Source organism: Telmatherina bonti (assembly GCF_933228915.1).
Source record: "Telmatherina bonti genome assembly, chromosome: 9".
NCBI lineage: Eukaryota > Metazoa > Chordata > Actinopteri > Atheriniformes > Telmatherinidae > Telmatherina > Telmatherina bonti.
The window spans coordinates 37408121-37434254 of record NC_136627.1 but is presented as its reverse complement, the minus strand read 5'-3'; the positions used below and the strand labels follow the sequence as shown (position 1 = coordinate 37434254).

The window sequence follows — 26134 nt, the reverse complement described above, 5'->3', positions numbered from 1 at the left end:
TTCCATCTTCTGTCATTTTTCATATTTACCCACTCCCTCCTGTGGGCCAAACTGGACTTTCTGGTGAACCAGTTTTGGCTCTTGGACCACATTTTAAGAGCTAATCTTCAATATGTGCATAAAAACAAGATGATGGATGCTGGATGCATGAACACCAGAAGTTTTACCTGACCTGAGAGGAATGACGGAGCTGCAGTGAGGTTTTCTTCATCTTTATTTAGAAAATACCATCTGATCGAGAGCAGTACACACACTGAACCAGAAACCCGTTCCAGACCCAGATGGCACTGGGAACGCAGTCTGTACAAACACTACGGCAGCTGAAAGGGCACAAAATGAACCAGATTTATCGTGACATTACAAACACCTTCACAAACAGAGACAGGGAGGGAAAATATAAAGTGTAGACTCTGCTGAAAACATTATGGCAAGCTGGACAAGAAACTCACCAAAACCAGCACAGATGTCTGATTTTTGAGTGTAAAACCTGCAGTAACCAGAATCTGTGACTGTTACAGAGGTCTGTAACTCCCCCAGTTAAAGTTTAACAAAACTAAAGCGTCATAAAATCATAAAAAAATTCTGAAGTTTTCTTTGTTTGATGGTTTTGAACAAAAACAGTCAGCTAGCAGCTAACACAGGCTAGCCATCCATTTCTTAGCATTTCCCACAGACATAAAAAAGTCTAGCACCAACATTTATTAACTTTTAAAAACTTCTTACTGAGGAACCGATGCGTCTGACTGCTGTTCGCTGATGCGAGGATGCTAACTGCCGGAGATGAAATGGCCGATATTTACCACACACTTGCTTTAAAATTAGCGAAGTTCATTTAAACAAAAAGCTAAAAGCTAATGTTGCATCAGCTGTTTTGGTATAAACTATCACTTAGCTAACCACATGTAGTAGTAGCTTTAGGGCTGAAGTTAAACTATTTTACCTTCTTAAGGTAAAGCTAACAGTGTTCAAACTACGAAGCATAACATTGGTGTTCAACAACTAATCTGGCTTCAACATGCTGCAAATGTAAGTTAGGACTAGCTTTGAGCTAATGTAACTGAAAGCCACCCCAATGATGCTAGATTTCAGACATAGCTAAAGTAGCTAAATGTTAACACTAACCGCCTTGGCTAGTTGATATTTCCAACATTCCTTCCATTTTACAGATAACATTAGGTAGTATCATGAGCTTCAAAGCTAAAGGTAAAAGTAGTTTGGAGCTAAAGCTAGCAGACAGCTAACTGAGTTTTCTTTGTTAACCTGGATTGGAGATATAGCAAAGGTGGAGTTAATCAGGCATTCAGTTAGTTAGCAGCAAATTTAGCATGCTGTTTAAAGGCAATACAAATACAAACCTGGTTTGTTTTTTTTGCAGCAATGGCTAACAACACCTTAGATTGATGTCACGTATAGCTGATGTCATCGAGCACCAGCTTTAGCTCCATTTGACAGCCACCATAAGATAGTATGACATGTTGAGATAAAGCTAATGGTATACATGGTTTGAGGCTAAAGCGAGCAGGCTTCTAACTTGTGCATTATTGTTAACCTGTTAATTAGTTTTAACATACTGTTTAAATTCCACTATGCTAATTGAGATAGAAACAAAAGTGGTGTTTTTTTTAAGAGTTTTGTTTTGTGGCTAAATGAATTTAGCATGGCTAATAGTTATTCTGTAACACAAGCTTATGTTGTACATTTTGCTCAGCTGTGGGAAATGCTAATGTTAAAGCAGCTATCTGATAACATCAACCAAAGAAACTTGGTTTGAAGCTAATGTGACTAACAGCTCACAAGCTAAAAGCTGGGAAATAAAACAAACTCAGCTGAGTACAGCAGTCTACTTTATGGTGGAGGAGGTTTAATGTTTGTTGTCCAGAGAGCACATGAGTTTACAGCAGATTTTCACATTCTGACTGAGGCCCTTGAGCAAGGCAGAGCTGGACCTGAAGAGGGACAAACTTGGAAAGTTTGGGGACAAAAAAAGAGCTGAAATCCTTAAAGAAAAAAAAGAAAAAGAAAAAGAAAAAGAAAATCAGAGAGGCATCCGGTTGCCTTCCACGCTGATCTTCACAGCGTGACCCGTCTTCGTCAGGCGGCGGATGTCAGCAAATCTACGCATCTGTTTGTCGACCCGGGACAAACCCTTCTTCATCGGACCCTGCAGGAGGACGGAGTACGTTAAAACAATGAATAAAGGCAGAATAATGGAAGACAGCATGCAGAAAACCAACACGATGTTAGCAAACCAGAGTTAGCTTGTGAGAACATTCTGGTTGACGCCTGGTGAGATCATTCAGAAGATCCCAGTTTCCCAACAACTCAATCAGACGGTTGCAGAATTTCCTCATCATAACAACTCGCTGATTAATCAACCTGATGGGTTTATTAAACCTTTTCATGCCCTTTCAGGTAATTTTCACCTCTGGTGTTGCCACCTGTCTGTAAAAATATGTCTCAAATTGCTGAAATAACTTTTCATTCATTCATGATCTGAACCGCCTAATCAGATCAAGGGTCGCGGGGAGCTGGAGCCTATCCCAGCAGCCTGCGGAACAGAGGCGGGTACATCCTGGACAGCTCGCCAGTCCATCGCAGGGCACTGAAATATCTTGTCCATAAGAAAAAATCCTAATAAATAATTATGTTATTTAAATGCCAAATTAATTAATTAAACAAAAAAAACCAAACTGGTGTTGTCAAGCTGTAATGCGGGTGACCAGTAGGGGGCAGTGTGGGGGAGGTGATACCAACACGCCACTGCATTTCTCTCTGCTTTATCACAGCCTTTATCGCCCCCTGCTGGATCCTCCGGTATCAACTGCAGTGAGCATGACGACGTGTTGGTGGCGACACTAAACGTCTTCAACAACAAACATGCGAATGATTCATGACAGACCAGAATAAGAACCACACGGCAGGCTGGAAACCTCACACCATGCAGACTTACTGCCCCTGCAGACGACTTTCTGCCCCTGCAGACGACTTTCTGCCCCTGCAGACGACTTTCTGCCCCTGCAGACGACTTACTGCCCCCTGCAGACGACTTTCTGCCCCTGCAGACGACTTTCTGCCCCCTGCAGACGACTTTCTGCCCCTGCAGACGACTTTCTGCCCCCTGCAGACGACTTACTGCCCCCTGCAGACGACTTACTGCCCCTGCAGACGACTTACTGCCCCCTGCAGACGACTTTCTGCCCCTGCAGACGACTTTCTGCCCCCTGCAGACGACTTTCTGCCCCTGCAGACGACTTACTGCCCCTGCAGACGACTTACTGCCCCTGCAGACGACTTTCTGCCCCTGCAGACGACTTTCTGCCCCTGCAGACGACTTTCTGCCCCTGCAGACGACTTACTGCCCCTGCAGACGACTTTCTGCCCCTGCAGACGACTTTCTGCCCCTGCAGACGACTTACTGCCCCTGCAGACGACTTACTGCCCCTGCAGACGACTTACTGCCCCTGCAGACGACTTTCTGCCCCCTGCAGACGACTTACTGCCCCTGCAGACGACTTTCTGCCCCTGCAGACGACTTACTGCCCCTGCAGACGACTTTCTGCCCCTGCAGACGACTTACTGCCCCTGCAGACGACTTACTGCCCCTGCAGACGACTTACTGCCCCCTGCAGACGACTTACTGCCCCTGCAGACGACTTACTGCCCCTGCAGACGACTTTCTGCCCCTGCAGACGACTTACTGCCCCTGCAGACAACTTACTGCCCCTGCAGACGACTTTCTGCCCCCTGCAGACGACTTACTGCCCCTGCAGACGACTTTCTGCCCCTGCAGACGACTTACTGCCCCTGCAGACAACTTACTGCCCCTGCAGACGACTTTCTGCCCCCTGCAGACGACTTACTGCCCCCTGCAGACGACTTTCTGCCCCCTGCAGACGACTTTCTGCCCCCTGCAGACGACTTACTGCCCCTGCAGACGACTTACTGCCCCTGCAGACGACTTACTGCCCCTGCAGACGACTTACTGCCCCTGCAGACGACTTACTGCCCCTGCAGACGACTTACTGCCCCTGCAGACGACTTACTGCCCCTGCAGACGACTTTCTGCCCCCTGCAGACGACTTACTGCCCCTGCAGACGACTTACTGCCCCTGCAGACGACTTACTGCCCCTGCAGACGACTTACTGCCCCTGCAGACGACTTACTGCCCCTGCAGACGACTTTCTGCCCCCTGCAGACGACTTACTGCCCCTGCAGACGACTTTCTGCCCCTGCAGACGACTTTCTGCCCCTGCAGACGACTTTCTGCCCCCTGCAGACGACTTACTGCCCCCTGCAGACGACTTACTGCCCCTGCAGACGACTTTCTGCCCCTGCAGACGACTTTCTGCCCCTGCAGACGACTTTCTGCCCCCTGCAGACGACTTACTGCCCCTGCAGACGACTTTCTGCCCCCTGCAGACGACTTTCTGCCCCTGCAGACGACTTTCTGCCCCCTGCAGACGACTTACTGCCCCTGCAGACGACTTTCTGCCCCTGCAGACGACTTTCTGCCCCTGCAGACGACTTTCTGCCCCCTGCAGACGACTTACTGCCCCTGCAGACGACTTTCTGCCCCCTGCAGACGACTTACTGCCCCTGCAGACGACTTACTGCCCCTGCAGACGACTTTCTGCCCCTGCAGACGACTTACTGCCCCTGCAGACGACTTTCTGCCCCCTGCAGACGACTTACTGCCCCTGCAGACGACTTACTGCCCCCTGCAGACGACTTACTGCCCCTGCAGACGACTTACTGCCCCTGCAGACGACTTTCTGCCCCCTGCAGACGACTTACTGCCCCTGCAGACGACTTTCTGCCCCTGCAGACGACTTTCTGCCCCCTGCAGACGACTTACTGCCCCTGCAGACGACTTTCTGCCCCTGCAGACGACTTACTGCCCCTGCAGACGACTTTCTGCCCCTGCAGACGACTTTCTGCCCCTGCAGACGACTTACTGCCCCCTGCAGACGACTTACTGCCCCTGCAGACGACTTACTGCCCCTGCAGACGACTTTCTGCCCCTGCAGACGACTTTCTGCCCCCTGCAGACGACTTACTGCCCCTGCAGACGACTTTCTGCCCCTGCAGACGACTTACTGCCCCTGCAGACGACTTACTGCCCCTGCAGACGACTTACTGCCCCTGCAGACGACTTTCTGCCCCTGCAGACGACTTTCTGCCCCTGCAGACGACTTTCTGCCCCCTGCAGACGACTTACTGCCCCCTGCAGACGACTTACTGCCCCTGCAGACGACTTTCTGCCCCTGCAGACGACTTTCTGCCCCTGCAGACGACTTTCTGCCCCCTGCAGACGACTTACTGCCCCTGCAGACGACTTTCTGCCCCCTGCAGACGACTTTCTGCCCCTGCAGACGACTTTCTGCCCCCTGCAGACGACTTACTGCCCCTGCAGACGACTTTCTGCCCCTGCAGACGACTTTCTGCCCCTGCAGACGACTTTCTGCCCCCTGCAGACGACTTACTGCCCCTGCAGACGACTTTCTGCCCCTGCAGACGACTTACTGCCCCTGCAGACGACTTACTGCCCCCTGCAGACGACTTACTGCCCCTGCAGACGACTTACTGCCCCTGCAGACGACTTTCTGCCCCCTGCAGACGACTTACTGCCCCTGCAGACGACTTTCTGCCCCTGCAGACGACTTTCTGCCCCTGCAGACGACTTTCTGCCCCTGCAGACGACTTTCTGCCCCTGCAGACGACTTACTGCCCCCTGCAGACGACTTACTGCCCCTGCAGACGACTTACTGCCCCTGCAGACGACTTTCTGCCCCTGCAGACGACTTTCTGCCCCCTGCAGACGACTTACTGCCCCTGCAGACGACTTACTGCCCCTGCAGACGACTTACTGCCCCTGCAGACGACTTTCTGCCCCTGCAGACGACTTTCTGCCCCTGCAGACGACTTACTGCCCCCTGCAGACGACTTACTGCCCCTGCAGACGACTTACTGCCCCCTGCAGGCCACAGCAGGAACTACAGCGGCATTCTGTTGCCCTCGATGCTGATCTTCACGGCGCCCTGAGGCCGTCTCATCTTCTTCTCCTCTGCGAAGCGGCGCTTGTGCTTCTCCAGCAGGTTGAGCGCTTTCTTACAGCCGCTCTAAAGAGACCAATCACAGCTCAGCACCGCCTCACCTGAGACGCCAGGTAGCCAATCACAATAAACATCCCGCGGAACACAGCGTTCATGTTTCCTGTCAGGGTTCAGAGGTCACATGACTCACCCTGCTGGAGTCGCCCTCCACGTTCCATTTGGGTCGGACCACATAGTCCTTGTTGGATGGCATGGGCACCCGGGCCCGGGCGCAGAACCCGGGGTCACCAGGCCGCAGGGCCCTGCAGGCAGGAGGGAGGTAATCTGATTACAGGAAGGCTGGTCAGGGCGTAGAGGTAATCTGATTACAGGAGGACTGGTCAGGGGGTAGAGGTAATCTGATTACAGGAGGACTGATCAGGGCGTAGAGGTAATCTGATTACAGGAGGACTGGTCAGGGGGTAGAGGTAATCTGATTACAGGAGGACTGGTCAGGGGGTAGAGGTAATCTGATTACAGGAGGACTGATCAGGGCTCAGAGGTAATCTGATTACAGGAGTACTGATCAGGGCTCAGAGGTAATCTGATTACAGGAGGACTGGTTGGGCGTAGAGGTAATCTGATTACAGGATTGATGGGGGCATAGAGGTAATCTGATTACAGGATTGATGGGGGCATAGAGGTAATCTGATTACAGGAGGGCTGGTCAGGGCGTAGAGGTAATCTGATTACAGGAGGACTGGTCAGGGCGTAGAGGTAATCTGATTACAGGAGGGCTGGTCAGGGCGTAGGGGTAATCTGATTACAGGAGGACTGGTCAGGGCGTAGAGGTAATCTGATTACAGGAGGACTGGTCAGGGCGTAGAGGTAATCTGATAACAGGAGGACTGGTCAGGGCGTAGGGGTAATCTGATTACAGGAGGACTGGTCAGGGCGTAGAGGTAATCTGATTACAGGAGGGCTGGTCAGGGCGTAGGGGTAATCTGATTACAGGAGGACTGGTCAGGGCATAGAGGTAATCTGATTACAGGAGGGCTGGTCAGGGCGTAGAGGTAATCTGATTACAGGAGGGCTGGTCAGGGCGTAGAGGTAATCTGATTACAGGAGGACTGGTCAGGGCGTAGAGGTAATCTGATTACAGGAGGACTGGTCAGGGCGTAGAGGTAATCTGATTACAGGAGGACTGGTCAGGGCGTAGAGGTAATCTGATTACAGGAGGACTGGTCAGGGCGTAGAGGTAATCTGATTACAGGAGGACTGGTCAGGGCGTAGAGGTGATCTGATTACAGGACTGATCAGGAAGATGAGATGAAGATGGACTTACTTCTCTTCCCCGGTCAGCTGTTTCTCCAGGTCTCTGCGGGGCGTCTGGCCTCCGGAACTACAAAAACACACAACGTCATGACGAGTCGGAGGTCCAGCTGCACCTCCATGCAGTCGCCATCGTTTTCATCATCATCATCATCATTATCATTACAGTTGGTTAGTCAAACAAACATAGAAGGACTGGGTCTGGAGGGACACCAGGACCGGATCTGGAGGTCCAGAAAGTAGCTGTTGGACTCACACACAAACACATTCCCAACGTTCCCAACAGTTAGGAAAAGAGCAGCTCAGATTCAGACTAGTCCACATGTTCAGAGCCTGATCCATCCAGTCTGATGGGGATCAAACCACCGAGCCAGATTTACCCTGCGCTCCTACTTTAGCAGCAGACATGGAAACAAGCTGCGGGGAAAACGTCGGATCATGTTCAGCCTTTTTGTGCTCAAAAAAACAAGGACAGAATCCTGATATGAGAGGTGATGAAGATGATGGTGGAGGAAAATTTAATGACATTTTTCTTCTGACGTTTTTCATAAAAAACATTTCAGCTCATACTTCTTCAGTTTCCCTCTGAATCAAAGCGGTTCTGTTGCCGTGTACGAGGCGACGTGCACACAAACCCAACGATCTGCTTGCAAAGCTGCTTTTCCACATTTCTGAGGCTGAGGCTAAAAGTTGTGTAAAATATTCATGTTGGCACGGTTTGCAATTTAACTAATTGTTTAAGTGTAATTTTTAGTGTAATTTTTAACGTGTACATTTTTGCATGTAATATTTTACGTTGAATTATTTTGCGAGTAATTTTTTACACGTATAAGATTTTGCCTGTAATTTTTTGTGTGTAATTTTCTACCTGTAATTTTTTTGCCAGGAATTTATTACGTGTACATTTTTGCGTATCGTTTTTTACATGTAAATTTTTGCGTGTACATTTTTTACTGTAATGTTTTATGTTTAATTATTTCGTAATTAATATGTAATTTTTTATGTGTACATTTTTTGCATGTAATTTTTTCTACGTGTAAGTTTTTGCCTGTAATTTTTTTGCGTGTAATTTTTTTATCTGTAATTACTTGCATTTTTACATTTTTGCATGTAATTTTTTAAACATTTTTTACATTTAAGTTTTTGCCTGTAATTTTTTACCTGTAATTTTTTTGAGCAATTTTTATGTGTACATTTTTGCATGTCATTTTTTACGTGTAATTTTTTGCGTGAAATTTTTCACGTGCAATTTTTTTCTGTAAAATTTGCTTTTTTTTTTTTTTTTGTGTAATTTTTTTAGTGTGTGTGTGATTATACACAACAATCCTGACGGATATTCTCCATATTTCTCCATATTGGTTTACTGGGAAGAAACTGGGTCCAGAACCAGTGGCGGTCTAACTGGTTTTATAAAATTTTCTGGTCATGATGTGAAATGCTGGATGAAAAGAGGAAACGGTACATGTGGACCAGGTCTGTGTTAACCCGTCTCTGCTGTTTACCTGAGCAAAACCCAGACTTTACATTTCCTCTTTCTTCTTCTAAACTCTTTAAAACATTAATGTTTCAGGTTCAGAGCAGCACAGACGGGTTCCAGTTAGAAACCAGTGCAACCATGCCACTCAGTGACTGGACCTGCTTGGTGGAGAGAAGACGTCGGGTTCCTTCGTCCTCTCCACCTTCTGAGGTTGACTGGAGGAGGGGAGACGAGATGAGATGGAAGGAAAGAAGAAGAGAGCAGAGGATCTGTCCCAAAACTCACATTTATACCACAAATACCGATTTAAGACGTTTTGAGGGGGAAGGTTTTCAATGCTGCACCACTAAACCTGCAGCAGGAAGCTGTTTGAGGGGGAAGGTTTTCAATGCTGCACCACTAAACCTGCAGCAGGAAGCTGTTTGAGGGGGAAGGTTTTCAATGCTGCACCACTAAACCTGCAGCAGGAAGCTGTTTGAGGGGGAAGGTTTTCAATGCTGCACCACTAAACCTGCAGCAGGAAGCTGTTTGAGGGGGAAGGTTTTCAATGCTGCACCACTAAACCTGCAGCAGGGAGCTGAACAGCTGAAATTTGCATGAAACAATTTGATTTATTCTGTTTAATTAACGTATTCAGCAACTAATCACCATTAATTACAGAAAATTAAAAGGATGAATTCCATAAAATCTTGAGATCAATCTAATGACTGAAATAATGGAGAAAACTATAATAAAATATTTGATCATGATTAATTACTCAAAGATATGAAATGAATTCCAGTAAATCCTGTAACTCATCCCGCCTCGCGCGACTGATCACAGTTAGTCACTGACGTTGTTACTCTGCATCACCTGTACATCAGGTGACGTCAGGCTTCAGGACACTAACCTGTCGAGCCCAAAGATCAATAAACTAGGACTGAAAGCAGAAAATGATGAGATTAATTATGTGCTTCTGATTCCAGATTAAATCAGGTAAAAGGTCAAAGGTCAGTACCTGCTGACATTCTGGCTTCATGTTTTTCAACAGTTTGAACTGGGATGAAACCACATTAATAATGTGATCAATACCTGCCGATTGATCCGGTATCGGGACTAATCGTGTGATGAACGCTGATTAATTGCAGGAAGTGTGAAATATTTGGCTGAAATTAGAAGACTAGAAGCAGTTTTTCCTCCAGAAGCGGAGCTCTGTGGGTGTTGAGACGGAACCAGGAGGACCAGTGGACAAACTGGTGGGACAGAGGACACAGACTGCTGCTGGTGGACCTGCTGTTTGAAAGAGAGCAGAGGCGTGACGGAACCGGGTCGGGATCCGGGTCGTGGGCTTTTCCTCACCTCAGTCTGCGTCTCTGAGGCATCTGCTGGTCCAGATCTCTCTGCTGCCGCTCCTCCCTCGTCATGCCCTTGTAGTTGGAGGTTAACCCGAAGATGGGCCGCGACCACTCATCTGAACAGGACAACAGAGACATGAGTCTGGACCCGGGTTCTGATCCGGACGGGCCGCCGTGACGCTGCGGGTCTTACTGATCAGTTTGAGAGCCAGGTCTTTGTTGGAGCGGGACTCTTTGGGATGTTTGTAGAGGAACATGACGGCCCGACCGATCCCGCTGTGCTTCAGGGTCTCCTGGCTCACGTTGGGAAGCTGCAGGAGGACAAACACGTCACGCGTCCCCACGGCGCCATCCGGGCCCGGGTTCCAGACCCCGGGGTCCGGACTCCGGGTTCCAGACCCCGGGGTCCGGACTCCGGGGTCCGGACTCCAGGGTCCAGACTCCGGGGTCCAGACTCCGGGGTCCAGACTCACCTCCTGCAGGATCCGCAGCAGCTCCTCTCTGATCCGGAGAGCCGGCAGAGATTTATCCGGAAGAGGACTGATCCACTCCTTAATGGCCGACATGACGCCGCTGTCGATGAACGTCTCCTTCAGGTCCTGCCTGAGGACGGAAACGCCACGGTGACCAATCAGGACGGGTTCTACAGATCCGATATGCGACGAGACCAACGGCTCCTCCACTACGTTATTAACTTGTGTACGACGTGGTTTCTCATTTTATGGTATCTAAGCAACGACGTTGGCGTCTCCACGCCGCGGTTCAGCTTCTTACTTCTTCAGGTGCATGACGACCTGCGGCAGCAACGTCAGCTTCTTCAGCGCCGGTTTCTTCTGGCTGTTCAGCGTCCGGTCCTCCTGTTGGACAGCCCAGGTTACACTGCTGGACCGGTGGACAGGTGGACACAAAGACAGGAAGACACGAGGACACGAAGACAGTTGGACACAAAGACAGGTGGACACGGGGACACGAAGACAGGTGGACACAGGGACAGGAGGACACGAAGACAGGTGGACACGGGGACACGAAGACAGGTGGACACAGGGACAGGAGGACACGAAGACAGGTGGACACGGGGACACGAAGACAGGTGGACACAGGGACAGGAGGACACGAGGACAGGTGGACACAAGGACAGGAGGACACGTGGACATGAGGACAGGTGGACATGAAGACAGGCTGACACGAGGACAGTTAGACAGGTGGACAAGAGGACAGGTGGACATGAGGACAGTTGGACATGAGGACAGGTAGACAGGAGGACACGAGGACAGGTGGACAGGTGGACACGAGGACAGGTGGAAAGGTGGACAGGAGGACACGAGGACAGGTGAACAGGAGGACAGGTGGACACAGGGACAGGAGGACAGGAGGACAGGTGGACAGGTATACACAGGGACACAAAGACAGGTGGACACAGGGACAGGAGGACACGAAGACAGGTGGACACGGGGACACGAAGACAGGTGGACACAGGGACAGGAGGACACGAAGACAGGTGGACAGGTATACACAGGGACACAAAGACAGGTGGACACAAGGACAGGAGGACACGGGGACAGGTAGACAGGTGGACACGAGGACAGGTAGACACGAGGACAGGTGGGCAGGAGGACACGAGGACAGGTGGACAGGAGGACACGAGGACAGGTGGACAGGTGGAAAGGTGGACAGGAGGACACGAGGACAGGTGGACACGAGGACAGGAGGACACAGGGACAGGTAGACAGGAGGACACGAAGACAGGTAGACACAAGGACAGGTGGAAAGGTGGACAGGAGAACAGGTGGACAGGAGGACAAGAGGACAGGTGGACACGGGGACAGGTGGACAGGAGGACACGAGGACAGGTGGACAGGAGGACAGGTGGACACGAGGACAGGTGGAAAGGTGGACAGGAGGACACGAGGACAGGTGAACAGGAGGACAGGTGGACACAGGGACAGGAGGACACGGGGACAGGTAGACACGAGGACAGGTGGACAGGTATACACAGGGACACAAAGACAGGTGGACACAGGGACAGGTAGACACGAGGACAGGTAGACAGGTGGACACGGGGACAGGTAGACAGGTGGACACGAGGACAGGTAGACACGAGGACAGGTGGGCAGGAGGACACGAGGACAGGTGGAAAGGTGGACAGGAGGACACGAGGACAGGTGGACAGGAGGACACGGGGACAGGTAGACAGGAGGACACGAAGACAGGTAGACACGGGGACAGGTGGACAGGAGGACACGAGGACAGGTGGACACGGGGACAGGTGGACAGGAGGACACGAGGACAGGAGGACAGGTGGACACGAGGACAGGTGGAAAGGTGGACAGGAGGACACGAGGACAGGTGAACAGGAGGACAGGTGGACACAGGGACAGGTAGACACGGGGACAGGTAGACACGAGGACAGATGGACAGGTGGACACGGGGACAGGTGGACAGGAGGACACAGGGACAGGTAGACACGAGGACAGGAGGACAGGTGGACACGAGGACAGGTAGACAGGAGGACAGGTGGACACAGGGACAGGTAGACACGGGGACAGGTAGACACGAGGACAGATGGACAGGTGGACAGGAGGACACAGGGACAGGTGGACAGGAGGACAGGAGGACACGGGGACAGGTAGACAGGAGGACACGAGGACAGGTGGACAGGAGGACACGGGGACAGGTAGACAGGAGGACACGTGGACAGGAGGACAGGTGGACACGAGGACAGGTGGAAAGGTGGACAGGAGGACAGGTGGACACGAGGACAGGAGGACACGGGGACAGGTAGACAGGAGGACAGGTGGACAGGAGGACAGGTGGAAAGGTGGACACGAGGACAGGAGGACAGGTGGACACAGGGACAGGTAGACACGAGGACAGGAGGACACAAGGACAGGTGGACACGAGGACAGGTAGACACGGGGACAGGTAGACAGGAGGACACGAGGACAGGAGGACACGAGGACTGGACAGGTGGACACGAGGACAGGTGGACAGGAGAACAGGTGGACAGGAGGACAGGTGGACACGAGGACAGGAGGACACGGGGACAGGTAGACAGGAGGACAGGTGGACACAGGGACAGGTAGACACGAGGACAGGAGGACAGGTGGACACGAGGACAGGTGGACACGAGGACACGGGGACAGGTAGACAGGAGGACACGAGGACAGGTGGACACGAGGACAGGTGGACACGAGGACAGGTGGACAGGAGGACAGGTGGACACAGGGACAGGTAGACACGGGGACAGGTAGACAGGTGGACACGGGGACAGGAGGACACGGGGACAGGTAGACACGAGGACAGGTGGACACGAGAACAGGTGGACAGGAGGACAGGTGGACACGAGGACAGGTGGACACAGGGACAGGTAGACACGTAGACAGGTAGACACGAGGACAGGTAGACAGGTGGACATGGGGACAGGTGGACAGGAGGACACGGGGACAGATGGACAGGTGGACAGGAGGACACGGGGACAGGTAGACAGGTGGACACGAGGACAGGTAGACACGAGGACAGGAGGACAGGTGGACAGGAGGAGAGGTGGACAGGAGCACAGGTGAACACAGGGACAGGAGGACAGGTGGACAAGAGGACAGGTGGACAGGAGGACAAGAGGACACGAGGACAGGTGGACAGGTGGAAAGGTGGACAGGAGGACACGAGGACAGGTGATAGGAGGACAGGAGGACACGAGGACAGGTGGACAGGAGGACAGGTAGACAGGTGGACAGGAGGACACGAGGACAGGTGGACACGAGGACAGGTGGACAGGAGGACAGGTGGACACAGGGACAGGTAGACAGGTAGACACGAGGACAGGTAGACAGGTGGACACGGGGACAGCTGGACAGGAGGACACGAGGACAGGTGGACAGGAGGACAGGTGGACACGAGGACAGGTGGACAGGAGGACAGGTGGACACAGGGACAGGTAGACACGGGGACAGGTAGACAGGTGGACACGGGGACAGCTGGACAGGAGGACACGGGGACAGGTAGACACGAGGACAGGAGGACACGAGGACAGGTGGACACAAGGACAGGTGGACAGGAGGACAGGTGGACAGGTGGAAAGGTGGACAGGAGAACAGGTGGACAGGAGGACAGGTGGACACGAGGACAGGAGGACACGGGGACAGGAGGACAGGTGGACACGAGGACAGGTGGACACGAGGACACGGGGACAGGTAGACAGGAGGACATGAGGACAGGTGGACACGAGGACAGGTGGACACAGGGACAGGTAGACACGGGGACAGGTAGACAGGTGGACACGGGGACAGCTGGACAGGAGGACACGGGGACAGGTAGACACGAGGACAGGAGGACACGAGGACAGGTGGACACAAGGACAGGTGGACACAAGGACAGGTGGACACAAGGACAGGTGGACAGGAGGACAGGTGGACACAGGGACAGGTAGACACGGGGACAGGTAGACAGGTGGACACGAGGACAGGTAGACAGGTGGACACGGGGACAGGTGGACAGAAGGACACGGGGACAGGTAGACACGAGGACAGATGGACAGGTGGACAGGAGGACAGGTGCACAGGAGGACAGGTGGACAGGAGGACAAGAGGACAGGTGGACAGGAGGACAGGTGGACAGGAGGACAAGAGGACAGGAGGACAGGTGCACAGGAGGACAGGTGGACAGGAGGACAGGTGCACAGGTAGACAGGAGGACAAGAGGACAGGAGGACAGGTGGACAGGAGGACAGGTGGACAAGAGGACAGGAGGACAAGAGGACAGGTGGACAGGAGGACAGGTAGACTGGAGGACAGGAGGACAGGTGGACAGGGGGACAGGAGGACAAGAGGACAGGAGGACAGGTGGACAGGAGGACACGAGGACAGGTGGACAGGAGGACAGGTGGACAGGAGGACAAGAGGACAGGTAGGCAGGAGGACAGGTGGACAGGAGGACAGGAGGACAGGAGGACAGACCTCTGCGGCCTCATTCATCTTGGTGATCATGGCGTTGACGACATCGTCGGCGTCGCTGATGAAGGTTCCTCCGTCACGGTGGCGTCTCTTCCTGCTGTTCATGGCTTTCCGTTTGGCGAGCATGATGTCAAAGTCGGACATGAGGCTGGTGCTGCGCACACACACACACACACACAGACAGAGTTAACAGGAGGTGGGCGTGGCGGTGGAGTGGCGTGGGACCAGACGTACTCCTGGCCGCTGCGGTCGATGCCTTCATCGGAGTCGGACTCCTCCTCCACCCGCTGCTTCGCCTCCTTCTTGTCTCCCTCCAGGTCTTCCTGGTTGAAGCCCTGTGGGACCAGATCTGCGTTAAAACCGGACTCCAGCCGCCGACAGACGGCGCCGCAGGCGGCACCTTACCGTGAACTCCTCCTCTTCCTCGTCTCCCGATTCCCCGAAGATGTCTGCGATCATTTTCCTGGAAGAAACGGCAGCCGTCAGCCGGACGACAAACCGACCCTGAACACCTGGAAAGGAACTCACTCCTCCTCATCGTCGCCTCCCGACTCGCTGTCGCTGCCAAACAGCGCCTTCTCGTCCTTCTTCCCCGCCGCCTTCGCCCGCTCCTCCTCCTCGTCACTCGCACTGTCCGAGCCGAGCTCCTTCAGCTTGGCGGCCAGGTCTCTGTCGGGGCCGACGGAGGCGTCGCTGTCCGAGTTCTCGTCGTCCGACACCGCCCGACTCCTCTTCACCGCTGAGGAGCAGGAGGTCACATGATCAGGATTAAAAACCTCCGGAGCGTCCTGGTTTACCTCCAGACGTACCGGGTTTGGGTTTTTCCTCTTCCTCATCCTCTTCCTCGCTGTCCGACAGGACGGCCTTCTTCCTCTTCACTGCAAACAGACAAGATTTTCTTATTTAAATCTGTTGTTTAATTTCCGTCTTCACACCAAAAAGTCCCGTTTTCACGCCGTTTACCCCTTTAAAGGCCGGTTTACGGCACCAGGCCGCTGTTCCGTTACCATAGTTTCCATAGAAATTACTTTTAGTCTCCAGATATTTGTTTTATATCATGATAAACTAAAAACAATCTGCTGCAATATTTTTATTATTAATCATTTTATCTGTAATTTTCCAGAGTCCGGTTTATTTTGTTAAACCCTTTTGGGTCATTTAAAGACAAAAATCCCACAAAAACATATTTTCACTTATTTTGCTCAAATCTTTTAAACTTCAGTCATAGTGAAGAATATTAATCGTTTTATTCACGTTATTTTCAGCCTCTGAATCAGTCGTTACGGCGGGACGTTGCCGTTCTGGTGGAAACAAAAATAAACAGGGTTTTTTTTTTTTTTGAGATGTAATTAAAATATAAAAAATCTGCAATAAAGCGGATCTGGGATAGAAATGGGATTTCATACGATATCGGACCGTCACAGCTGATTCGATGCTTCACAGAGTCTGTAGACACCGCTCTGCGCCGTTTCATCCTTCTGGCGGTGAGAAGCAAACCACCTGATCAATGCAGCCAATCAGGCGACGTCACAACGAGGCTTTGTTCTGATATTTGAGGTTTATATGTTTATTTTACATGTTAAATTTCCCATTTAATCAGTAGTTTAAAGCTGCGGTAGGTGATGTTGGGGCGCGAGCAACACCCTGTCGTGGCTGCTCCCTTTTATATGGCCCCTCCCCCAACATTGCCTCCTCCTCATGTCTTGCCCCTCGATCGACTTCAGTCCCGATCAATACCATAAAATATTCATTATTTCATGTCTTTAACTGAAAGTTGAATGTTTTACTAAATAAAAAAAAAAAAAAAATCCCGTTGAGGAATAAATTAAAGGTGCATTACGTAACATTTTGACCTTAAAGCTCCGCCTCCTGGACGTATTCTATGACACCGTGGAATTTATCTTGTGTATGTCTAGAGCCGCTGCTGCCCAGCAGCGTCCTGAGGCAGAGAAACCGACACGTTACAGCGTTTACATCTGTATAAAAAGAAACTGGATGTTCTAAACGTCTCCGATTCTATTCTATTCTATTCTACAGTCATTTAGATGCTTTTATCCAAAGTGACTTACATATGAGAGTGAGAACAAGAGTGAGAACAACACAAGCAGGAAATCCGACAGTAGAGGACATGGTAGGAAGATGCTGGTGGACTGTCCAGTTGGACACAGGTCCTTCCATGAAGCTACAGGCTTTTTTTTGTTGTTGTTTTTGTTGTTTACTCGCGGGGGCAGCAGCCTAAGCAGGGAAGCCCAGACTTCCCTCTCACCAGCCACATTTACCAACTCTGCGGGGGGGATCCCGAGGCGTTCCCAGGCCAGCCGAGAGATGTAATCCCTCCAGCGTGTCCTGGGTCTTCCCCGGGGTCTCCTCCCAGAGGGACGTGCCTGGAACACCTCACCAGGGAGGTCCAGGAGGCATCCTGACCAGATGCCCGAGCCACCTCAACTGGTTCCTCTCGATGCGGAGGAGCAGCGGCTCTACTCTGATCTCCTCCTGGATGACCGAGCTCCTCACCCTATCCCTAAGGGAGAGCCCGGCCACCCTGCGGAGGAAACCCATTTCAGCCGCCTGTATACGAGATCTGGTTCTTTCGGTCACGACCCACAGCTCATGACCAAAGGTGAGGGTAGGAACGTAGATCGACTGGTAAATCGAGAGCTTCGCCTTCTGGCTCAGCTCCTTCTTCACCACGACAGACCGGCGCAGAGCCCGCATTACTGCAGACGCTGCACCGATCCGTCTGTCCATCTCGCGCTCCATCCTTCCCTCACTCGTGAACAAGACCCCGAGATATTTAAACTCCTCCACTTGAGGCAGGACCGGACTCCCGACCCGGAGAGGGCAATCCACCCTATTCGGCTGAGGACCATGGTCTCAGATTTGGAGGTGCTGATTCTCATCCCAGCCGCTTCACACTCGGCAGCGAATCGCTCAAGTGAGAGCTGGAGATCACGACCAGATGAAGCCAACAGGACCACGTCACAGCCCATTCAGACTCAATGTCCCCCGCCTCACTCAGGACATGTTTGAAGCTCTGCTGAAGGTGGGAGTTGAAGCTCGCTCTGACGGGGGACTCAGCCAGACGTTCCCAGCAGACCCTCACAACACGTTTGGGCCTGCCAGATCTGCCCAGCTTTAAATTTGATGCGTGCTGCGACTGCTAACCACTGAAGTCTGATTAGCAGTGGAGTGACATGAGCTGATTGGGTGAATGGGTTGGTTGAAAACCAGATGTGCTGCGGCATCTGCAGAGGTTTAACCAGCATGCAGGCAGACCTGCCAGTAGGGAACTGCAGTAATCTATCTGTGAAATGACCAGAACCTGAACCAGAAGCTGAGTCGTGTGTTCTGTCAGGTACGTCTGATTCTCTTGATGTTGTAGAGAGCAAATCGGCAAGTATGAGCAAAATGGACCTGTAAAGGTCAACTGGTCATCCATCATGACACCCAGATTCCAGGCAGCAGACGTAGGAACAAGTGTGATAGAGTGGAGCTTCACACGTATCTGCGGCGGTAAGGAAGGATCGGCTGGACAGACAATGAGCTCTGTCTTTGACAGATGGAGCTGAAGGTGGCGATCCTTCATCCATGCAGAGATATCAGCAAGTCAAGCTGATATTCTCAGTGAAACGTTGTGTCGTCTGGTGGGAAGGAGAGGAAAAGCTGAGTGTCATCTGCATAGCAGTGGTAGGAGAAGCCGTGAGAGCTTCTAACTGCACCGAGTGAGGAGGTGTATGGCGGAAAGAGAAGAGGGCCGAGCAGAAACAGATAAAAGTTAGTTTCCCTTCTCAGGTCTTTTAATGTGAGAACAGAAGGAAACTCGTTTAGCGGCATGTTCAGCTGATGGTGAGTCTGAGGGTCACATCGCAGGTCGAAGTTTCTGTCCCATTGACCTAAAAGAAGACCGGAACCAGTCTACATGGTTCTCGCCCTCCCTGCTCCGTCTGCCGATAGTCAATAAAGATCATTCAAACAGCCTGAGTTTCCATGGCAACACCACAGAGTCAGGTCCCTACCTGGCTTGTCGTCCTCTTCGTCGCTATCGTCTCTCTGCTTCTCCTCCTCTTCCTCCCTCTCCTGCTCTCCGCTGCCCGCTTTCCTTCGTCGCCCTTCCTCCTCTTCCTCGTCGCTGTCCGACTGCATCACCCCCTTCCATTTCCCTCCTCCTCCTCCTCCATCCCGCTTGTCCTCCTCATCCTCAGAATCTGTCTGTCCCACCTTCCGTCTGGCCGCCATCTCTGTGTCAGAGTCACTGTTGCTGTCTGAGCGTCGTCCGGGAGACGGAGACCCTGCTGTGGCTTTGGGGACGTCCTCTACGTCCGAGCTGCTTCCTCTGCGTCTGACGGGGGACGGCGCCTTGTCCAACGGCTCGCGTCCGACGGGGGATGACGCCTCGTTGTCTGACGCCTCGTGTCTGATGGGGGACGGCGCTTCGTTGTCTGACGGCTCGTGTCCGACAGGGGATGACGCCTCGTTGTCTGACGCCTCGTGTCTGATGGGGGACGGCGCTTCGTTGTCTGATGGCTCGTGTCCGACGGGGGACGGCGCTTCGTTGTCTGACGCCTCGTGTCTGATGGGGGACGGCGCTTCGTTGTCTGACGGCTCGTGTCCGACGGGGGACGGCGCTTCGTTGTCTGACGCCTCGTGTCCGACGGGGGACGACGCCTCATTGTCTGACGCCTCGTGTCCGACGGGGGACGGCGCTTCGTTGTCTGACGCCTCGTGTCCGACGGGGGACGACGCCTCATTGTCTGACGCCTCGTGTCCGACGGGGGACGACGCCTCGTTGTCTGACACCTCGTGTCTGATGGGGGACGGCGCTTCGTTGTCTGACGGCTCGTGTCTGACGGGGGACGACGCCTCCTCTCCCTCGTTGTCCGATGCACCGCTCGCCCTGCGTTTCGTCGGCGACTCGTCCTCATCCTCAGACTTGCTCATCCTGCGTTTGACCAGGGAGTCTTCATCGCTGTCAGCAGGAGGCGGAGCTTCTGAGTCGCTTTTGTCAGCGTCGTGGCGACCCCCGGGGGCCTCGGCCTCTGAGTCGCTGTCGGCCCGGCAGTGGTCCTCATTTTCAGAGCCGCTGGCTGCCCGGCCCACCTCCATGGCGTCGTTACTGCCGTCGTCCTGAGGAGACATCAAACTCAACTAACCATCAAAAGGCTTAAAACCCAGTTTTACCAGGTAAAACAGGTCAGTGAACGCATCTCCAGCGCTTCAAATCCAGACTGAGAGGTTGTAAAGTTCTGGAGATGAACCGGGTCAGGATCAATAAGAACAACGAGACGCCAACGGGTTGCCAGATCAGGCATCAAAGCAGAGTAAAAACTAGCACTGCTGAAGCTTCTGAGACGAGACGGCTGCATTAAAACGTTTCTACCAGACAGATGGACAAAAAAAACAGCCGACTGATTCTTCGCTGTTTCTATGTTTTGCAGGAAGAAAAAGTAATAATGATTCAACAACAACAACAAAAAAAAAGTAGAAAGACCCTGAAGAACCTCCTTTCCTTTTGGTGGAAAAATCAGCCAATCAGACAAGGACAAGGAGACACATCTGGTTGCTGAGAGGTGTGGGACTGCTGCCTCCTGCTGGACCGGAGGACAAACGCATCCTGGACATGTCCAGCCTGTGACGTGGTCTTTCTGAGGGACAGGACCTGGTTTCTGGACTGGAACAAATCCTTTATGTGGCTCTTCTGGGGAAAAGGTTGCTGCTTTTTCATAATCATTAATAACTTTATTTGCTCAATTTGTAAATAAGTAAATAAAAAAATCAGTTGTTTACTTTCAGTCCAGCTTATAAAAAGGGTTTGTTAAACACGTTTGTGGTTCCTGCATTGAAAAAGATTAAATTTTTTCTGCTCAGATTTGATTTATTTCTGTGATTTTAGGTCCAGTTTGTTAAACAAAATTATTAAATCAGAAGTTTATGGTTGTTCTGAGATGGGTGAAACCAAAGCAAGCTGCTAAATTGCTTCAAATAAAATAAAAAGGTATATATCTATATATACATCTATACATACAGTTCCAGTTGAAAGTTTGGCACACTTATGACATTTTCTCAATCAATTTCATAAGGCAGTCATCTGGAATGGTTTGTCATTAACAGGATTACCTTGTCAAGAGTTATTTGTGGGATTTCTTTCCTTTTTAATGTGTTTGAGGCCATCGGTTGTGATTTCCAGTGGCATGGTTGCTACAAGGTCTATACAGTGGTTTCACCCCATTTGATCTCTGTTGTAATCCATATTATGGCAAGAACCACTCAACTAAGTCAAGAGAAATGACAGTACATCATTACTTTAGGACATGTTGGTCGGTCCATCAGGAAAATTTCAAGAAGTTTGAGGGTATTCTCTAGTGTAGGTACAAAGACCATCAAACATGATGTTGAAACTGGCTCTCATGAGGATCTCCTCAGGACAGGAAGACCAAGATTTACCTCAGCTGCATAGGATAAGCTTATCAGAGTCACCAATCTCAGAAACCACAAAAAAACTGCACCTCAGATAAGAGCCTACAGAAATGCTTCACAGAATTCAAGTTGGTGATGCATTTCAACAGCAGCTGTTCAGAGGAGACTGCATAAATTGGTCCTCCATGGGCAAATAGCTATAAAGAAGCCACTTCTAAAAAAGAAAAATAAGAATAAGAGACTAATTAGGACCAAGAAACATCAGGAATGACCTCATATCAGTGGAAATCTGTGCTCTGGTCTGGTGAGATGCAGAAAAGGTAAGTAGATGGTTCCTATATGTGTGGTTCCCACGGTGAAGCATGCAGGAGGAGACGTGGTGGTATGGGGGTTCTTTGCTCGTGAAACAGTTGAATAATTAGTCAACATCCAAAGAACACTTAACCAGCATGGCTACCACATCATTCTTCAGCAACATGCCATCCCATCTGGTTTGCACTTAGTGGAACCATCACTTGTATCTCAGAGGGCAATGATCCCAAACACACCTCCAGACTGTGTCGGGGATGTTTGACCAAGAAACAGAATGATGGAGTGCTGCATAAGACAACCTGGTTCCATAACCGCTTGACCTTAACTCACTTGAGATGGTTTGGGATGTTTTGGACCAAAGAGTGACAGCAAAGCATCTAACAAGTACTCGACACCTCCGGGAACTCATTTGAGACTATTGATAAGTCATTCCAGGTGACTGCCTCATGAAGCTGATTGAGAAAATGTCATGGGTGTGCCAAGCTGTCATCAATGCAAATGGTGGTTACTTTGAAGAATCTAAAATATAAAAATATTCTGGTTTATTTACCACTTTTTTGTTTACTACATAATACCATATGTGTTCCTTCTCAGTGTGGATGTATTTAGTTGTACTCTGCAATTAAGAAAATGAAAAAAAAATGAAGAAAAACCACTAAGTGAGAAGGTGTGTCCAAACTTTTGACTGGTACTGTGTGTATCTATCTATCTATCTATATATATAGATATATATATCTATATATATCTATATATATTTATATGATTCCATTCTAGATTGCGCCGTCTGATGGCAGCGAATTGTAGGAGCTCTGACTTGCGATCTTGATTTTTTTTTTTTTAAGTACAAACTCTTCTCACACAGATATTACCTCAAATTAGGTCTTTTATTCTGAGGATTTCATGCCGGTTCGGAGGGTGTGCCGCAAGACTTGTTCTGATGAATCTCCATGGCAACAAAAGACTTGTTTACAATCAGGATCAATTGATTAAACTCTCCCAAATCAGGATTATCAGCGAAACAACACATCAAATCCTGATGGAGTTGAAAAGAAAGAGAAGAGTGAGACAGAGGAGAAAGCGATGGAGATTTAAACCACATCTACCAACCGTTCCTAATGGGTAATGTGAGATCACTAGCTAACAAAATGGACGAGCTGGAGATGCTAACAAGGTCTCAGAAAGAATACAGAGAGTGCAGTATTATGTGCTTCACCGAGACATGGCTGCATGAACACATCCCTGACTGTAATGTGTCTGTACCGGGCTTTAAAACGGTCCGTGCAGACCGCAGTAGACAACACAGCGGAAAGCTAAAGGGTGGTGGAATTGCAGTGCTGGTTAACCAGCGTTGGTGTCATCCTGGACATGTTACTGTCAAGGAGAAGATATGCACAAGGGACATGGAACTGTTAGCTGTGAGCTTCCGTCCATATTATTTACCCAGAGAGTTTACCTGTGTTATTCTGGTAGCGGTTTATATAATACCTAGTACCGCACCAGACACAGCCTGTGATGTCATCAGCTCCGTCGTTGCTCGGCTACAAACACAGCATCCAAACTCATTCATGGCGATCTCCGGAGACTTCAACAACGTCTCCCTCTCTGCAACTCTACCAACATTCCAGCAGTTTGTCAGCTGCTCCACCAGAGAAAATAAGATGTTGGACTTATTTTATGCAAATATGAATAATGGATCCAGTTGTTCTGCCCTGCCTCCTTTAGGAAGATCTGACCATAATCTGGTTCTTCTCACCTCCACCTACAAGCCCATCGTTCAGCAGCAACCAGTCATCACAAAGACTATCAACATCTGGTCTGCTGAAGCTGAAGATGCTCTTAGAGGAGGCTTTGAGGCTACAGACTGGAACGTCCTCTGTGAACCTCATGGAGACGACATCAACGCCATGACAGTGTTATTCCAGGTGGACACCTCCACAACCACCTGGATCTATGACTACCTCACAAACAGACCCCAGTTTGTGAGACTGAAAGGTTGTGTGTCTGAGATGGAGGTCAGCAGCACTGGTGCACCACAAGGAACTGTACTCTGGCCATTCCTCTTCACTCTGTACACCTCAGACTTCCAGTACAACTCTGAGTCCTGTCATCTGCAGAAATACTCTGATGACTCTGCAGTTGTGGGGTGTATCAGGGATGGACAAGAAGCAGAGTACAGAGAACTGGTCAGTCAGTTTGTTAAATGGTGCGGTGACAATCATCTCATATTAAATAGCAGCAAAACAAAAGAGATGATTGTTGACTTCAGGAGGAAGAAGAATAAACAAAGCACTGTTTCCATTCTGGGAGAGGAGGTGGAGGTGGTGGAGGAATACAAGTATCTTGGAGTCTAGCTGGACAACAAACTGGACTGGAAATGCAACACTGACTACATCTACAAGAAAGGTCAGAGCAGACTGTACTTCTTAAGGAAGCTGAGATGGTTTAACGTCTGCACCAAGATGTTGCATATCTTCTAGAAGTCTGTTGTGGAGAGTGCAGTCAGCTTTGCAGCATCTGCTGGGGTAGTAGCATCAGAACCAGAGACTTGAAGAGAATCAACAAACTGATCCAGAAAGCTGCTTCTGTGCTTGGAGTAACTCTGGAGCCGCTGGAGCTGATTGTCCAAAGAAGAATGCTGCACAAGCTGATGAAGATGATGGAGGATTCTTCACACCCTCTCCACAACACAGTGATGAAACAACAAAGTGTGTTCAGTGAGAGGCTTCTTCAGGTCCGATGTAAGACTGAAAGATACAGAAGATCATTCCTGCCAGCAGCCATCAGCCTCCGGAACAAGACCTCCTCATATTAATAATTATTATATACTACAATATTGAATTTCCCTTTGGGATTAATAAAGTATTTTGCATTTCATTTCATTTTCATAGGGGAAACGTGAGACGTTGTGATACAAAATCAGCATCGATCTTTAGGAAATGTGGATTCAGAGGTTTGTGAACCAGACTGGTATTTTGCTAAATCTGTGACAGAAATGCAACAAAACGAGCCAGACTGACCTCAGATTGGCGTCCATCACTCCTCATGTCTTCTCCGTCTGATGGTGGATGTTCGTCCTGAACAGGAGTGCCGCCTCCATCATCTGACAACACACACCAGGGCTTTTAACATGTCACAAAGAACCTACAGGTCTGTTTTCCTGTTGTTGATCAGTTAGCTTTAACATGCTAAATATAACACCATCACCACAAAAACATACACCAGAAAAGGATCAATTCACCCCCTGCAAAGTGTATGTAATGTACAACAACCCGAGAAATTAGTCTGAAATATCCTCCACAGTGACCTTTCCTGTAATACTGACACCAGGAAACCCTGAGTTAGCATTAGTGTTTTACATGATGCTAATAGACATCAGGAAGCTGTTTATACACCAGAGCTGCAGCCATGTCTGACAATATTAAGTAAACAGAACACAAACTTTACTTTTACTACAGTTACTGATCAGTTTGGAGGCTAAAGTTGTGTCTGTGTTGCTTGAACTACTAGAATGTAGTAGCTAACCCTGCTAGCTTATTAGCCTATTAGCCGCTAACCCTGCCAGCTTGTTAGTTTTTTAGCCGCTAACCCTGCTAGCAGCTACTATTTTTGTTCTTTTATTTTTATCACATTCTTTATTATACAGGCAGTATAGAAAATTTTAAATTATTATACTAGTCGTATGCGGTGTGAAATAGTACAAATCTGAACAATATATCCGCCGGGGGGGTTACAATTTCTTATGACATCAATAACAATAGTCCCATAAATACATAAATCAGTCTTCATGGTTTCATGTTGGTGGAAAAATGTGATAGGATTAATTTGTTTGTCCTCATTATTCAAAATAGAGAAAAGGGGCTTTTTAATAGTATATCGTAAATATGCCTTTTTGTCAAGTATAAAATAAGATTAATCATATAGAACAGTTTGTTTTCCTCCGGTGGAGTTAATGAAGCCAAACAGGATCTGTTCAAAGCTAAAAACTCAGTTCAAGCAGCGGCTGGTTGTTTTTAGCCTGCTAGCCTATTAGCCTATTAGCCGCTAACCCTGCTAGCTTATTAGCCTGTTAGCTGCCGGTGCTACACAGGAAACAAAGCGGACTTGCCGGAGTTGTTCCCGGACAGGAATTCCTCCTCTTCTCCGTCCATCTCTGAGGCGAGGACAGAGTCGAGGTGGGACCAGGCGGGTCTCTGATCTGCAGATCTTTAATCCAAGCCGGAAAAGTGAAGCTGAACGAGGCAACCCAGATGCTAACACCCACAGCTAGCTACCACACTCGAAAC

The 26134-nt window shown here is 50.1% G+C and overlaps 1 protein-coding gene across 3 annotated transcripts; it reads right to left on the bottom strand.

Moving 5' to 3' along the window:
• Window positions 1-206: 206 nt before the first annotated feature.
• On the bottom strand, window positions 207-26134 carry iws1 (interacts with SUPT6H, CTD assembly factor 1). 3 transcript variants are annotated; one of them, XM_079246541.1, is made up of 16 exons: window positions 25957-26134; window positions 24869-24951; window positions 19142-20249; window positions 15935-16003; window positions 15654-15864; window positions 15531-15588; window positions 15360-15460; window positions 15129-15279; window positions 10951-11033; window positions 10650-10779; window positions 10370-10487; window positions 10181-10292; window positions 9001-9057; window positions 7379-7435; window positions 6245-6356; window positions 207-2161 (listed from the first exon to the last, which is right to left on the bottom strand). In XM_079246541.1, the coding sequence occupies exons 1-16, from the start codon at window positions 25997-25999 to the stop codon at window positions 2036-2038; spliced, it is 2619 nt and encodes an 872-aa protein (XP_079102667.1). In that variant the 5' UTR covers window positions 26000-26134; the 3' UTR covers window positions 207-2035. The 3 variants fall into 3 exon arrangements, with proteins under 3 accessions (XP_079102667.1, XP_079102669.1, XP_079102668.1); XM_079246542.1 differs by lacking the exon at window positions 9001-9057 and adding an exon at window positions 5970-6120 and having other exon boundaries at window positions 2044-2161; XM_079246543.1 differs by lacking the exon at window positions 9001-9057.

Coding starts and splice junctions, on each gene's coding strand:
- iws1 (XM_079246541.1), bottom strand. CDS start 25,999: ATGGACGGAGAAGAGGAGGAATTCCTGTCCGGGAACAACTCCG. Junction 10,780..10,950: donor GTCGTCATGCACCTGAAGAA/GTAAGAAGCTGA, acceptor TTCCGTCCTCAG/GCAGGACCTGAAGGAGACGT. Junction 10,293..10,369: donor CCTGGCTCTCAAACTGATCA/GTAAGACCCGCA, acceptor TGTCCTGTTCAG/ATGAGTGGTCGCGGCCCATC.